Source organism: Excalfactoria chinensis, chromosome 7, assembly GCF_039878825.1.
Source record: "Excalfactoria chinensis isolate bCotChi1 chromosome 7, bCotChi1.hap2, whole genome shotgun sequence".
In the NCBI taxonomy this organism is placed as follows: domain Eukaryota; kingdom Metazoa; phylum Chordata; class Aves; order Galliformes; family Phasianidae; genus Excalfactoria; species Excalfactoria chinensis.
The window spans coordinates 16,027,534-16,043,473 of NC_092831.1; the positions used below are offsets into that span (position 1 = coordinate 16,027,534).

Here is a 15,940-nt window from a genome sequence, read left to right on the forward strand (position 1 = left end):
ATCTTAAACAAATACGATACTGTATGCAACTCATAATGACTTCTAAGAAATACTGAGTATTCACAGCTTCCAATAATTGATGAGTTAGTTTCACAGTACCATTTTTGCCACTGCACCCTTCACTTTCTTCCTTTGATAATACTTCAGTGCTGAATTAGCTTCAGTTAATTCTGCAAGCTCATTACTCTTTTATGACAGTGCACATGTTAGTACTGCTGCATTAGCTTGTGTGAGGCACTAAGACTTCTGGGAACACTAGCTTGGGAACAGCAATGAGCTGTGCTGTCCTATGAATTAATTCTCATTGTACTGAATAAAGATGTGTCTCCTTTCTGGGCATCCATGTGGAAATTTTTTAATCTAAAAACTCATTAAAGAAAAGAGCAAGTAATCAGCATGCACTACAGGAATGACCAGGCTTTACTGTCAGTATTACTAATACTGTCATTTTGACAGGTAAGAGCTTTAATACATAGTGGAAGGCATTATGTCTGCAGTTGTACACCTTAAAATTCAGCTGTTCATGGACAAGGTTTGGTACAGTCATACAACTGTATGTATTTTGCTAGCCAAAAGGAATCCTTCTTTGCTAACTGGAAACTGTGGAGTGGACCATAAGCTCAGTTTGGTAGGAATATAAAGCCATATTTGATTGGAATGACCTATGCTGCTGTCTGGCCTAGTAGCATGCAGGTTTTTTCAAGTGATTTTTCTGTTCAAATGCTCTGAAAGAACAGTAGTGTGTGATATGAGATTTCAAATATACAAACTGTCTGTTGATTTCTGTGGAATAAGAGAATAGACAGGAAGAGGTCACAAACGAAGTGCAGGATAATTAGGAGGACATACCTGCAAAGCAAGCTGTCTTTCAGTCCAGGTTAAAGCAAGACTCTAAGCCATTGCTGCAAGTTCTGGCTGAAAGCACTGTCAATGGCCTCCTGCATAAATAGTGTCGTAATGAAGCAGAGCACAGCAGTCTTGCAGAGTTCAGTAAGAGAGTCTAAGTTTATGAATATTCTTACTGTTAATTTTTACTTTTAAATTCATAATATTGTCTTTCAATGTATTATATTGTTTTGCCCTTGAAAAACATCAAAACAACCATTTCATTTCATTTTATCTTTTGTTGTTCAACAGAAGAACAGAGACGAATACAATAAAAAATGAAATCTTTATTTTTTGGCTCATTTGTTATATTTTTGTGTTATTTATGATGATAACAATTTCCTGCATGCATTTCACCAACACATTACAAGTCAAAAGCATTTGTAAAAGAAATATCATACATTTAATGTTAGCTTGTGTATGAAACGCAAAGTGTCCTGCTGTCCTTGATTATACAAATGTGCCATTTTATTCTTAAGAAATATTGTGGGTCCTATTTGTAGAGGTCTAGTGCAGTGATTCAAAAAGAATAAGAATAGTCTATGTAAACAGATACTGCAAAATAGCAAGGATTTCATGAACATTGAGACTATCTTGGAACTTCTGATGTGATCAGCACTGGTAATTCACACATTTCCCTAGTACTTTCCTTGCTATGTCCACTTACCAGATATATCTATTTGGAAACAATAAGCTGGGTTCCAGATTTACACAATTTACTTCACATTGAAATATATGCAAATATAATATTAAAACATGATAGTCTACAATTACTTCTTATGGTATGATTTCAGTTTGAAATTACTGTGGTTAGAAAGTAAACTGAGTGAATGAGGAAAGAAATATAAGAAACAGTGATCTAAACTTGAAGACAGTCTTCTTATATACAAAACTGTTGCCAAATGGTATTTCTTTACAGTATTTATATATGCTAACCACATTTTCAACAGGTTAAACAGTTTGAAATATGGCCTGTACAGTCTGATTCTACACAATATAGTAGCCACTTCAAATTTAAAATGCAAAACTAAAGAAGCTCATCAATAGCTGCAAACTATTGCTTAATGATTAGAAAGAATGAGGTCTGGTTGGACAACTTTATTCAATTCACCACTGACATATGGCTTCCTACATTGGAGGCAGTGGAAGGAGCAAGATACAGCAGCAAAAGCATTGACATGCATCAGTGATGCTCTCCAAACTATCTATAATGACACAGAATACAAAATGTTCTGTTGAGCTTTTGCAAATTACCCGCACTGTGGTACATATCTGATGCAATTCAATGTGGCAAAGCCATTTAGTTCTACGCTCAACTCTGCACTGCAGTATGCTGTTAGTATATACATAGCAAAAGATATTTATTGGATGTTGGTCTTAATGAGAGAACACAATAACTAAATCATAATCTAGGAAAAAAGCTTAAAAACTGTTAAGAAAAAAAAAAAAAAAAGAACTCCCAGGTATATTTTGGTGAAGCTATTTCTTCAAGCGTAGAAACCATACAGTATTTTTTTTAGCTGTGAATATTTTCTCTCAAGAACTTGTTAATGCTTAATGATTTGCATAAAAATAAGTCATTGCAAATTCCTCTAAATTAGAGGAGACTTTCCAGGCACATTAATCTGGATGTACATAATCTAGATGCATCCTCACGTGTAGTCAGGAAGCCTCAAGTTAAAAAGCAACTCTAAAACATGGAAGTTCTTAAAATCTGTAGCTTTGTGCAATGTCATATTTTTATTTCGGCATGACTGATAAGTGTAACATGCCTATGCAAATCACTTGCATCTGTACATAATAGAGAATCTGAGAGTAGAACACTTGGTCCTCATACCTCTTTCCCCAACATAAAACCCATTTACAAAAATAGTCACGGATAATAGTAAACAACCTGTGAATTAAAAAATGATACACTAATACCAGTTTTGTAAAAATAGGACAGATGTAGCCACTGAATTACAAACAGTGAATAGAAGTACTGTTCTACATGTTTTGCAGTATGTGAAACACAAAAAACTATAGCTTTGCACGTATTTCAAGCTCCCTGTTCTCTGTGGAGCCATGTTATCCCTCATTCTTAGCAGTGTCAGCTGTAGTGAAAACAGTAACCTCTTGTCAGGTTTGTTACTCTGGTTCACCAAGTCACAGTTTGATGATGAAGGTTTACTGTTTTGTTATAGGCACTGACCTTAAGTATATATAATGTATATTTATGCACACACACGCGCGCACACACACGTATATGTAAAAACTGTCAGTTTGGCATAAACCTCCTGCAGGAGTCCAGTTGATGCTTCATTCTCAAAGACTGTAAACAAACTGTCCCACAAGCAGAATTCTTACATCTTTACTTTTTATTTTCCCTGACATTTTTACCTTTGTAGTTCTTTTCTGCTTTGTCTTTCTCATATTTTTCTTTATCCGGCTTTGTTACACTGTCATAGGATGGTGGGGAAGTTGTAGAGGAGCTCTCATCTGTTTTCTCCGGAGTGGAGTTCCCATTTAGTTTATCAATAATTGTCTCTTTTATAACTTGTCCATCTCCTTCTTTGTTTTTATTTTTGTTATATATACTAGATACTTTTTTAACCTTTTGCTTTAAAAGGTAGCGCCTATAAGCACGCTGAATAATGAGAGCAGAGACCTCCTCCTGTTTCCGTTTTAATGTGGTTGTGATTGGTTCATAGGAGACTTTAGAAGGATTGGCTGCCATAAAACGATCTTCCATCTGTATTCTGAGAGCATCCATCTCCCCACTTTCCCCTAACACACGCTTTGTGAAAGCAAACAAGATGTCAAGGCAGTGAATTCTGTCACCGCTTACCATGGGCAGATCCATTGCAATCAGCTGGACCTTGTTTGGTTTTGCTATAAGAAGAGGAGGATCTAATGAAGCTGCAAAATCTGATAGTTTACTATATTCTATGAATTGTGTTGCATCTGGATCGAACTTCTCCCAGACTTCATAGAACATCTCAAAGTCATCCTCGCTCAAGGGCTCAGCACTTTCTTCAGTTGCAACACTGAAGTTCTCCAGGATGACAGCAATGTACATGTTCACCACCACCAGAAAGGATATGATGATGTAGCTGACAAAGAAGAAAATCCCAACCGAAGGGTTGCCACAGTCACCTTTAACAGAGCTCCCTGGATGATCTTTATGAGGGTCACAGTCCGGCTCTCCGCTGTTAAGAATTGGGGCTAACAAACCATCCCAGCCAGCAGATGTGGTAATTTGAAACAGGCAGATCATGCTGTTGCCAAATGTTTCAAAGTTGAACATGTCATCAATCCCAACTTCCCTCTTAACGTAGGCAAAGTTGGACATGCCAAATATCGCATAGATAAACATGACTAAGAAGAGCAGCAGGCCAATGTTGAACAAAGCAGGAAGAGACATCATCAGAGCAAAAAGCAGAGTGCGGATTCCCTTTGCGCCTTTAATGAGACGCAGGATGCGACCTATTCTGGCAAGTCGGATGACTCGGAACAAAGTAGGGGACACAAAATACTTCTCAATCATCTCAGCTAAGAACATACCTAAAGAAGAAAAAAAAAGAGTGCATAAAATAACATTTTAATTTATTCATTCATTAATTATGGAAATATTTATTTCTTGCTGTCTTGAAAACAGTCAGTATAGGGAGACTCTGCTTTTTTATTTTCAGAAATGTAAGGTGATTTCAGAATTCCTAGAAAAGTTTGTTATTGCAAAACATCATACAAGTTTTTACTTTTTATTTAAAAGAATTATAATAGTACCATGTATTCCTTTTATTGATATGATATCTAAGAAGGGAAATAAGTATAAGAAAGAAATTGTTTTATGACAAGGTAGTTTAGTGTCTGTCTGAGTCCCAGTTTGTTCTAAAAAGGCCAGAAAGAGAATTTTCTCTTAGAGATATGGTTAATTCTTGATGATGAGCCTACTGCTTTCTTTTATGAAAGCAAAATATTCGCTTAATTTATGCATTTTTTTGTTTGTTTGTTTGTTTGTTTGTTTGTTTGTTTTTACCTGAGGATCTGCACTCTGTTCAGCAAAACTTCTCTCTGGTTTATCGGGAAGTCTTTGAGACTATTTTTTCATATGACTAATCTACACACGGGAGAGTCAATAACTTCTCACTGGCAGAAATCTAAATGTTCTCCAAGACCTTAGCTAGAAAAAGCAATTAAAAATACTTCCCCCTTCATATATTCTTCAGTTCTGCTAATGAAAGCAAATCCGTGGTTAGCATATTCCAATAGAAACTTATAAATGTGTATGTATTAATTTCATGTGCAAAATAGATCTTTCATGTTCTTTGATGTTAAAGATGATAACTGATTCTAATAAGTGTAATAAAAATATCACATGCAACATTTAACATATTTTATGCTATAAAGTATAAAGATCAATCAAATTGCATAGAAAACAGAAAAATTCATATTCTTGAAACAGATGCTCTATTTTCTGTCCACTAGTTCTTTCTTGAAAGGGAATTGCTCTTACCTACTATGGAGAGAATCACAACCACAAAATCAAAAATATTCCAGCCTATAGTGAAGTAGTAATGGCGAAGTGAAATCAATTTGAGGACAAATTCTCCAGTGAAAAGGATAATGAACACAAGGTTAATCCGGGATAAAATTGTTTCCATTTCCTTACTCTGGTCATCTGTTTCTACCATCATTGTGACCATATTAAGGCAGATAAGTATCATGATGCTGATGTCAAATACTTGTTTGGTGACAAAATCAAAGACCATGCCTTGGAATTTGTTCTGCAAAAACAAAGAAAAGAATACTCCTTATACTCGGAACATATTGGCTTTTAGAACTGTCAAGTGGGAAAGCAAGTTCCTGCAAGATCCTGGGAGTTCAGAGCACCCCCAATATACATCTGTTAGTTTTACACCTAGCCCTTGTTGGATTTTGTCTAGACCTCTTATAATGGATGAAGAAACATGCCACTGTTGACTGAAGGAATAGAAAGAGAAGCACTGAAATGATAATACCAATAACATTTAAAATTGACAATATTAGTATAAAAAAGGTGGCATAACTTGATACCACATAAGTACCCAAATAGAGTACCAAATATAAATTCATTTTTTCATTCTTATCCTTAGCTGGCTTTAGAATACCAGCACCTAGAGACCTCTCTCTTTGTTAATTTAGTTGTGCTTGGTGAGGTTGCTGGACAGCTGAAGTTGCATTTCTTAAACACTCTATGACTGCAATATCCTGGTTTTCCTTTACTACTTAGCTAATTATTTATGTTTATTTTTCTAGGGTTTAGGCAGGGAATTGGGAAACTTATCACATTAACCTTATTAAATCCCACACTTCATATATCAGTCTGCTTTTAAAATAAATATGAAAGATCTTTTCACTCAATTAAAAAAAGAGAAATTATACCTTATAAGAAAAACAAAAGAAATATTTTACTTCCAGACATGTAACTTTCTCTTGTTTGGTTAAAATCAGATTGCCAAATGAATATTTAATATTAGTGCTATTAAAGTCAAATAGTTCTTACCACTGGCCTGGGTATAGGTTTCTGTGGTTTTTTGGATCCCAGTTTTTTCATTGCATTATAATATTTCTTCTGTTCTTCTGTCATAAATATGTCCTGACCTCCAAAGTGAAGAAATAATACCAAAACTAATTACTAACATGTTCAGCATTTAACTACAGTATTCCTGTCTGCCATTTAATATTACATTTATATTTGTTCTAACAAAAGTGAATTTTTTTATTACTTATTTTCATACTGGGATCACATGCACACACAGAACCCTTTTCTATTGCCTTATGAGGCTGACAGTTAACATTTTCCAGTGTCCTTATGTTCACTTTTGCTGACACGGCTAAATTGGTTCTTATTATAACGATGCTGTTAGAGAACTTGCTAATTAGGATCTTAGTGCATGGGAGCCTGTCTGGTGCCTGACATGTCCTAAATTCTAGAAATTACTTCCGTTTTCTTGTAAAAATAAATTGTTAATTATTATTGATTTATAGCAATATAGAAATATTTTAAATACTTATCTTCTTTTTTTGTTGATTGAAGTTATCTATGATGACACCAATGAAAAGGTTCAATGTAAAGAATGACCCAAATATGATAAAGATGACAAAATAAAGATACATGTACAGGTTGTCCTCATACTTAGGTTGATCTTCTACCTAAAGAATATTATAAATTTTATTAATCAGAAGAATAGTAAATGTAAAAAGAAATGCATGTAAATTATAAATAGGTATATGTTATTTCAACACTCAGTTATTAAAAAGACCCTATATATCCTTTCCCATCAGTATTGGGAGAAATGGAAGCTGACAGAATGATTATTCCTATGGAACTTTAATGTAAATGCACACAGGTATGTCTTTATGTATGTATATTCAAACAAAACTCCAGGCATAGGTCACGCTTTCTATAAACTTCCAATGACTGTCTTTTGTGTGAATTTTATTAAATTGCACCAAACTTCTAAGGAGGATTTTGCTATGGCCTCAGTTCTTCCAGGTTTCGCATCTCTGACAATGCCTGCATCTCAGCTGCACACCAAGCTAAGCATAGAGAAGCTGAAGTTAAATAGGATTCTATATATTCTGACAGATGAATACCACTATTTGATGACTAGTGTGACCATAACCTATGCTGTGTAGAACTAGTTCAGGTAACTGTGTTGCACTTTCTTGTACTAAGTAAACACAGTTGAAGTTTTCTAGCCAAAAATAAAATTTTAACTCCTAGAAAACTTAACAGATGGTCTTCAACCTTAAAACCTAATTGCACTTAATAGCTGGATAGCAAAAGTGGTTAGCCTAAATTAACAATGAAATACATGGCTTTATATTTTAATGACAGTTGCATAAATTTAATCTATAAGAACTGGTATGTAGTGTTACATTCTATAATCATGGTAATTGAAGGAAGTCATTAAAATGCCATCTTATCTGTTTTTTGCATTTACGTCACCTTTTCCAAAAAAGATCAAGTTAAATGAATTTTATTCATATTATTTGGCTAGGAAGAAGTGGAATTAATTTTTTCTACTACTATTTCTAAGATTCATGAAGTTATATGAAAGTTCCTTTCAAGCTTTTAAGATATCTGCAAAAAAATTACATTCATGTTGTTAATAATGCTTAATGTTACTGTATGTGTAATTTTTAGCTCTGTACTAAATTAAATATATCAGAATATAAGCAATAGTTTTTAAAATTCTTAGACTTACATCTCTTGAATCAACTGCAGCATACATAATATCCATCCATCCCTTGAAAGTAGCCTAGAAGTAAAATACAGTTGTTTTATCTACTCTCTAAAATTCAGTGTGAAAAATAACTAGGTTTCTGAATTTGGACGTTTGCTTTTAATGAAATCACACACACACAAAAATAATATAAACCATATTAAGCAAACAGGAATATTAAAAGATTCTTCAGAGTACTAATGATTTTTTGATAAATTATTTTTAGGTATTTCACACTGGGCTATGAACATCTCAGCATGGGCACAGTGTTTGTGGAGATGCAGGTGTTTACCTTGAAGATGACCAGTGGTAGACTTGGACATCAATACTGTAGATATTTAGGCACGATTTACAGTCATTTGTGATGACAGCCACTTTAATAAGCTTACAGTATGAACTGATGAAGTCTGCAATACAGCTTGTGGGCACATATTAACATGCATCTGAATGTTTTGCCCATGTCCACAATTCCATGCTATTTATAGAAACATTTTAATCCCATGTAAGTAAAAGGAATAGACTCCATAATTAAAATATATGTTGGTTCTTGAGGTGTATGAGACCTGAGGAACTGTGAAAGAGCTGTCATCAAATTTATAAAAACTTGGACTCATTTCAAGTAGAAACTTTATTTAGGTAGAATAATAAGTAAAAAAGATTTGTCCTAATTGCCTGAAGGAGGCAATTTTCATGGAGATTGAATGTCTGCTTGCTGAAGAACACTGAAGAAATGGTAGGACATGCTAGCTGAAAGTGTGAGTGCCTGCCTGCTAGGCAGGGTTTCCAGGAGTATTCATAATAAAGGAAAAGTGCTAAAAAGTCTGAAATGAGCAGGTAAAGAGCATATCTTCTGAGGAGTGTCTGGTGAGGAACCATTCCAAGGAGTGCATTTGCATCTGTGTCTGCTAAAACTGAGCTCTCATGCTTCAGTACAACCGCCAGTTTACACAGCAGAAGATTTGCACTCTGAGAGTGTTCATGTCCTTATGAATTTTGCAATGTAGCACATGTTTACTAGGAAGGTATGCTTGGAGCAAGCATCATAGAACCTTTTGGTGTACTTTGCATATCATCATTAGAAAAGTAGCAGAGTTTGATAAGAGCTGGAACTACAGGAGAGGGGTACAGGGAATTCTAAGTGGAGACATTCAGCTGAAGAAGTGACATGATACATGCCGAAAGATCCCTTAATCTCAGCAGAAAAAAAAACCTAAAGGAAAATAATGAAAATTCCAGAGAGGAAAAATAAAATAAAATAAATAAAAATTTAAAAAAAAAAAAAAAAAAAAAAAAAAAAAAGAGAAGAATGAAAGCTCCACAGTAGTGATACAGTAATTAAAGACTAATGCTGACTGGATAGGTGATACAGATAACGTTCAGATGCAGCTTCTAGAGACCAGAAGTATATCTTATACTCTTATACTTTTTCAGATGCTAATATTGGTGATAATGGTTCACTTCAATCCCTTGTACAAGGGTGGCAATGACATCTGAAGTTATACATTTTGTGTTGTCGTTCAGTACTACAGCTCATAACTGAAGAGTCACATTGTCTTCACAAACAAAATTCTTCAAGCAAGGTAGTTAAACTGGGAGTCAAGGTCATCCAGGGATACTGACCGACTGAGATAGAAGAGACAAGCACATCTTCCTTAGAAAACTTGGGATACCAGATCAGTAAAAATCTCATGATAATTCTGACAGCTCTTCATACACTAAAGCTGTATGTCAAATTGCAGACAAGTGATACATCACAGCTCAATCATTTAAAAATAATTGCTTGCTTACTTGCTTGCTTGTGTTTTGGGTCAGATATCAGCTATCAGAATAAGGAGCCTCCGGCATAAATAAAAGGAACACTCAGTACCTAGTACAAAAACATCTCTGCACCAGAGAGCTTAGGAAAAGGACTAGAAGGGGAAATATAATTTGCAGATTTCGTATTAGTAATGATAATTTATAGAATAAATATGCCATATTGTACAAAAACATCTACTAGTACACTATATATTAAAAAATATATATTTTGTTTATTATAATGGCTTCGTAAAAAGCATTAACAGAATAAGAAGTTTATGAATCATGAATATAATTTTTGTAATAAAAGTAATCTACATTTTCCTATTTAGCCACAATTTAATGTCTTCATAGTTTCATGTACTTCTTAATGAAATACATGTATTTCAGGAGCAAATGCTGTTTGTGAGTATCAAGAGAAAGTGTAATGGAATGATCTTAATAGCCAGGATCTGTTCATCAGTAACTATCCATATTCAGACACCTGTACAAGCATTGTACTACAGGAAGAATTCTTTGCATGGTACATGAAATGTTGGGTCCCCAACCTCAGATATTGTATTACTTAGGATTCCTTTCCCTAACCCACTTCAAGGTCTGAAAAATCAATCCTCTCTTAAACCTGCACTGGAGATCTTCTGGGTTATTATATTCTTACTGTTATGTCTAATGACAAACTGGTTCATTAGATGAGCATAGACATGAAGAAACATAGTGTGTATTTTGATCTGGCTGTTAACAGGAAATATAATTTCCCAGTGCCAAAATGTGCTGAGATCAATGATTTTAAATGTGAAAGATTTTGCCGTGGATTTGTAATGATATCCAGGAACAGATTATTTGGGAGGCATTGGTAGTAGTTGTTCACTTCAGATCAGACACTCAGCTAGGATATTTGCCTTTTAAACTGCTCTCTGCCTTCCTGTCTTAGAAGATAACTAAGTTTGTAAAGGAGCAGAGAGACCTTTTTAATAATTAGAGGGACCTCTGAACATTTCTACTAGGATAAGAAATTAAATCCATTTCTGAAGTTTATATTGTGCAGCACTTGTACAAATTCTTTTACAACTTTCCACTCAAAAAGACATGATGAGTCTATATTGAAGTCTAAAAAATTACTCTGCTACTATTCATTCAAAAATTACAAGTGCAGTAGAGGCTTTTCCAAGTTTCTGTTGTGTAAGCCATACATCTTTGCTATAGAGAAATTATTTCACTGCTGAGCAGACTTATGTTGCCCATTTATCTGAAATTTCTTTAAGGGGATCAAAAAGAAAAAAATATGAATTTACTTACTACTTGAAGCAAAGCAAGATACCCAGCTCCTACATTATCAAAGTTTACTTTCACATTTTTCCAGCGGGCACTTTGATTGTTTTTTATGAGTTCCTCACACTGAGTATAATTGTTGACATCACTGACATCAAACATCTCGCCTGTTGTGGTGTTGACACAGTGATAGAATTTTCCAGCAAACAGATTTACGCCCATGATGCTGAAGATGAGCCAGAATATAAGACAAACCAGCAATACATTCATGATAGATGGAATTGCTCCTACAAGGGCATTTACAACCACCTATTAGAGAAATCAGACAACATAGTCAGTTTATGAACAAAAAAATTAACATACTTTAAAGATGTTAGAACTGCTTTCATATGGAATGGATAGTTAAAATGCAACAATGTAAAAGTTAAGGGGGAATCAATATTTAAGGTTCAATAAAAATCACCAGTGAGATTATCTAAAGCAAAAAATAAAAATGACGTGGAAACAAAGACAATGAAAAAAAAGTGAAAACAAAAGAAAACCTGTTAGTAGCAAGATGGATTCTTAGAATTTGTGTGCTCTAGAGAAAAAGAAAGAAAGAAACGTTAAATTCCAACAATACAAATCAAAATGCATAAATAAGGAAGAAAACAGAATAAGATGAAGAATGATGATGTGAAAGGTCTGCATTTGAAAGCATTACAAATTACTTTATTCACAGAACATTTGCCCATAAATTGGAACCAATGTATTTTAGCATCTGCTTACAATGCAACATAATTAAGCACCTTTAACTTCATAACAGCATCTGTTATAAATCTTAGTTTTAAATTGCCTGTCTCACTGTTGTTGCTCTTCCACACATCCACATTTTTTTCAGTTGGAGCACTTAATACAATTGTGCTAGTATATGTGCATAAGTGACAGTAACAAATCAGATTAAATCCCTTGACAAAAATGTAATTTAATTACTTATTGTGACTGAATAAAAAAGATATACAAGTAATTTCTTTTTACTAAACCATATTTATGTATAAGACTACAGTAGCTTTATGTACAGTGAACTATGAATGGTTTTCAAAACAATAGTTTTTTCAAATCTATAACTTGACTGGAAATGTCTGAGATCCTGTTTATTAGATAGGAGTTTAAAAACTGTCTGTAATACAAATTGTGCAAAACAGAATGGCGATGTGTCACAGGACACAGTCCACTATGCTGGCTGGTGAGGCCACCTCTAGGAAACCATCAGCCTCTATCCATCTATCCAGACAGAAACCACACTACTTTGAGACTTAAGAATTACGAATAAACTAAAACCATATTACAGCATCCAATATTTTCAGGTGAAAGATTAAGGAAAGATTTCTTAAGAACGCTGCATTGTAAATTTTTTGTGTATCTATTTTTCCAGGAAGTAGCACAGTCTGTGTTTACAGCAGACAGCTGCCAATAGTCTTTTTTGTCAGATGACAGAATTTGAAAATAATAATTTCCTCAGCAGGAAGGATTTAGCTGTGCTGTAAGAGGAGTATGATGGCAGCAGATGTATTTGTAAGAAGTAAAGGACACTTGTTGAGAAAACGTTTTCTCAGCTTCCCCCTTCCCTATTTCCAGCCCTATCCATATTTCAGGTATTTGTTCAGAGAACCTTCCCTTAATAATACAGCATGTGTTCGGGGATCTTTTCCACGGACTGATAGAGAGCTACAGGGAGGCTTTAGCTGTCTTTTTCTCACTTTTGTCAGTTTCTTCACCCTTTTTTTCCCCTGGCTAATCCTGTTTCATCTGACTCAGAAATTAACTTCAGGAATCCTTGAGAAAGGTCCCTGACTAAACAAAAGAAAAATAAAGCCATCTCTGTTCATTTACTCTTCCATAGAGATCCACAAATAAATGGAAATATTAACAGCCATGTGGCTGAGATAACACAACTATGCAGCAGTGAGCAGGCAAATTTGAAGAGATAAAGATCCCATACGCAAAAGTTAACTGTATGCATATCTTGTGCTTAAGGACACACTGGAAGTTATTTTCCCACACTTTTCATGAATTCTCCTTCTGGTGTTCTTTGTAGATGGCATGAGTCTCATAATTCTACATTAGCTTTTGTATTCATAGATTAATTTGGGCTCATTCTTTTTTTTTCTCACCCTCATTCCTTCAAATCGTGACAAGGCTCTTAAAGGTCTTAAAGCTCTTAATGTCCGAAGTGATTTAATGGCACCAAGTTCAGAATAGCCCAAAGCATTGGCTATTAAACTAACCAATGAGACCTATAAAAAGAAATAAAATTAAAAGTCATTCTGCAGTTTATTTAAAAATAATACTAATTGAATATACAGAAAGATCAATAGAAAGACCAATGGAAAAAAGCTCTAGCATAGTAACATTAGAGGACGAATCCCACAATTTTCATATTCCTGATATGTTATATGGAGGCATGCTTGGAAAAGGATTATATGCTACAAAATATCTGTTATAATTGAATAGGGCTTAATAGTGAGATGAAAGCTGAGCCCTGGTGAAGGAGGAAGTCCTCAGAAATACCTGAAGATAAAAGAACCATACTTTCATTAACTTTCATTAACAATCAATCTTCCAAGAACTTTAAATTTCTGCATATATCAAGATAGTTTATTAAATACTAACTAAAAATATGCTCAATAATGATTTGTTTCTAAATCAGAAGCATATAATAGAACCAGTAGCCACGGTCCTTATGAGGTATGTATTGACTGAGGTGTTACATTCTCCTTTGCCAGTCAACTCTCAAAAACATGCAATCTGTCTGATAGATGCTAACAGATGCTAGCACTATAAAAGTAATTGTTTGATGATCTACAGCCATAGTGACTTCCTGATTCCTGTTTCAGTGAATTTTCTATACAAGTCAGTCCATGCCAAGGAGCAATTAATTTGTATTTCTCAAATAGAACAGATTTTAAGCAGTATTAATATGAAAAAAATAGTACATTATCTTACTTTTGGCAGTTTTAGAGACATGAGTGAGGAGATATCGTACTTTACTCATATTTTATTTCAGTTTAACCACCAAAAGCAAAGGAAACATAAATGAACATAGGCATATTTCAGTCCTTAAGAAGACACCCCAGATGCTCTTCATTGTACTTCAACCTCAAGTTCTTCAAATAAATGGCTGTACAGAAATAGGTGGTATGCCAGTAAGATTTTGCCCACCATATGGAAAGGTGATTTTCTGTGTTACTTATCTAATAAAAAGCAATTAGATGAATTATAGACACTGGAGTTTGATCATGTCTCAGTGGAAAATAGAGCAGATGGAAAAGCAACTATTTCATTACTCTGTTGCTGTGCACATTAATCTAATGGAAAATAGTATTTTAGTTAGTAGTTTTCAACTGGATTATGCATCATGACACTTTAGTCCAGATGAATTCTTTACTTGCTAAGGTAGCTAATTTATGTCATTTGATTCCAGGCCCTCAGTGGTCTATTACTCTCCCTCACTTCCAATAGGGCTTGATGTATCTTTCCTGTTGTTCATGTGTTTAACTAATGTATTTAACTAGGAATAAAAAATAAACCACTAGATTTGGAAAGAAAAAAAAAAAAAATCTTTCAGTTGATTAGTTATGATTTTCCTCATTGTTTAGAAGATAGATACTAAATTAAGGGTTTCCACAGAAGATATTTCTGGCATTCTCTGAGGTAGGGCACTGGACCTAATATAGCCTTTCTTATGCTTTTCTGTTATGATCCTATACTACTATAGCTTTCTTAAAATGTACTTGGTGAATAATTCTTTCTTTCTGATATTTTACAGACAAGTAGGCAAATTTTATTTTGATTAGGTGCATAGAAGCAAGAAGATTTTGTTCCCTTACTTCCTGAATAAAAGCCTTTGGTTTCATACATGTATCATATGAAATTCTCTTTGAACTGTATAATCGGTAATTCCAGAAATTAATGAATTTCTGGATTATCCAATATTATCATGTTAGGATATACATAAGACATACAAGTCTGTCTAGGAAGATGAACTGAAATCTCTGTATCTAGTTTCCCAAGATGGGTATTTACATCTTTTTTCTTCTTATGAGGCCTTCAGGGCAGCAGTTGTCTTTACAGACATACAGACATTATATTGGTATAATGTGACCCTGATCATAACATTGCTGCTGAATTATTTATTTTCAAAATCCAGCTGGGAGATTTTTTTTCTCCCCTCACTTGTTCAAAAATTGCATTTTGAATTCTAGCACGCGTGAGTAATTTCAGTGTTGAGATACACAAACATTACAGATTTCGTTCTACTTTCAGATAGATACATTACTGCCCTGCAGTAGTTGGCAAATACATGATTTATTTTAGATGTTTCTTACTTCCATTTTCCATACTTATTTCCACATCAAATAAAATTTATGAACACAATAATTGAGAAATAACAAATAATAGGAATACCTTCTAAAGTACACATAGTATAAAATATCCACCTATAATAACATAGTTTGGCAGAAAATGACACTATTTTAATAACAAGCAAACACATTGGATATTCTCAAATGCCCCATCATCTTCCCAGATATCCTGTCTCCTAGCACTGTATTTGACAAACAGAACTTACAGTCATTACAGCTGTGCATTAGAACCTGGACATAATAATATCAGGACAGAAGGCTTCTGAACAAAGATGTGACTAAAAGAATCAAGGTACACTGAATGAAATATTCAAAAGTAGAAGGTTCTGATGTCAT

The 15,940-nt window shown here is 34.2% G+C and overlaps 1 protein-coding gene across 1 annotated transcript in view; it reads right to left on the bottom strand.

Moving 5' to 3' along the window:
• Nucleotides 1-1,152: 1,152 nt before the first annotated feature.
• Nucleotides 1,153-15,940, bottom strand: part of LOC140255001 (sodium channel protein type 2 subunit alpha-like) — a 65,466-nt gene continuing 50,678 nt past the window's right edge. Inside the window, exons 23-29 of the mRNA XM_072342228.1 lie at nucleotides 13,355-13,477; nucleotides 11,229-11,510; nucleotides 8,118-8,171; nucleotides 6,922-7,059; nucleotides 6,410-6,514; nucleotides 5,381-5,651; nucleotides 1,153-4,428 (exon numbers count right to left, since the gene is read on the bottom strand). Of these exons, the coding sequence (XP_072198329.1) occupies nucleotides 3,236-4,428; nucleotides 5,381-5,651; nucleotides 6,410-6,514; nucleotides 6,922-7,059; nucleotides 8,118-8,171; nucleotides 11,229-11,510; nucleotides 13,355-13,477 (2,166 nt within the window). The 3' untranslated portion in view covers nucleotides 1,153-3,235. The remainder of the gene's footprint in view (nucleotides 4,429-5,380; nucleotides 5,652-6,409; nucleotides 6,515-6,921; nucleotides 7,060-8,117; nucleotides 8,172-11,228; nucleotides 11,511-13,354; nucleotides 13,478-15,940) is intronic.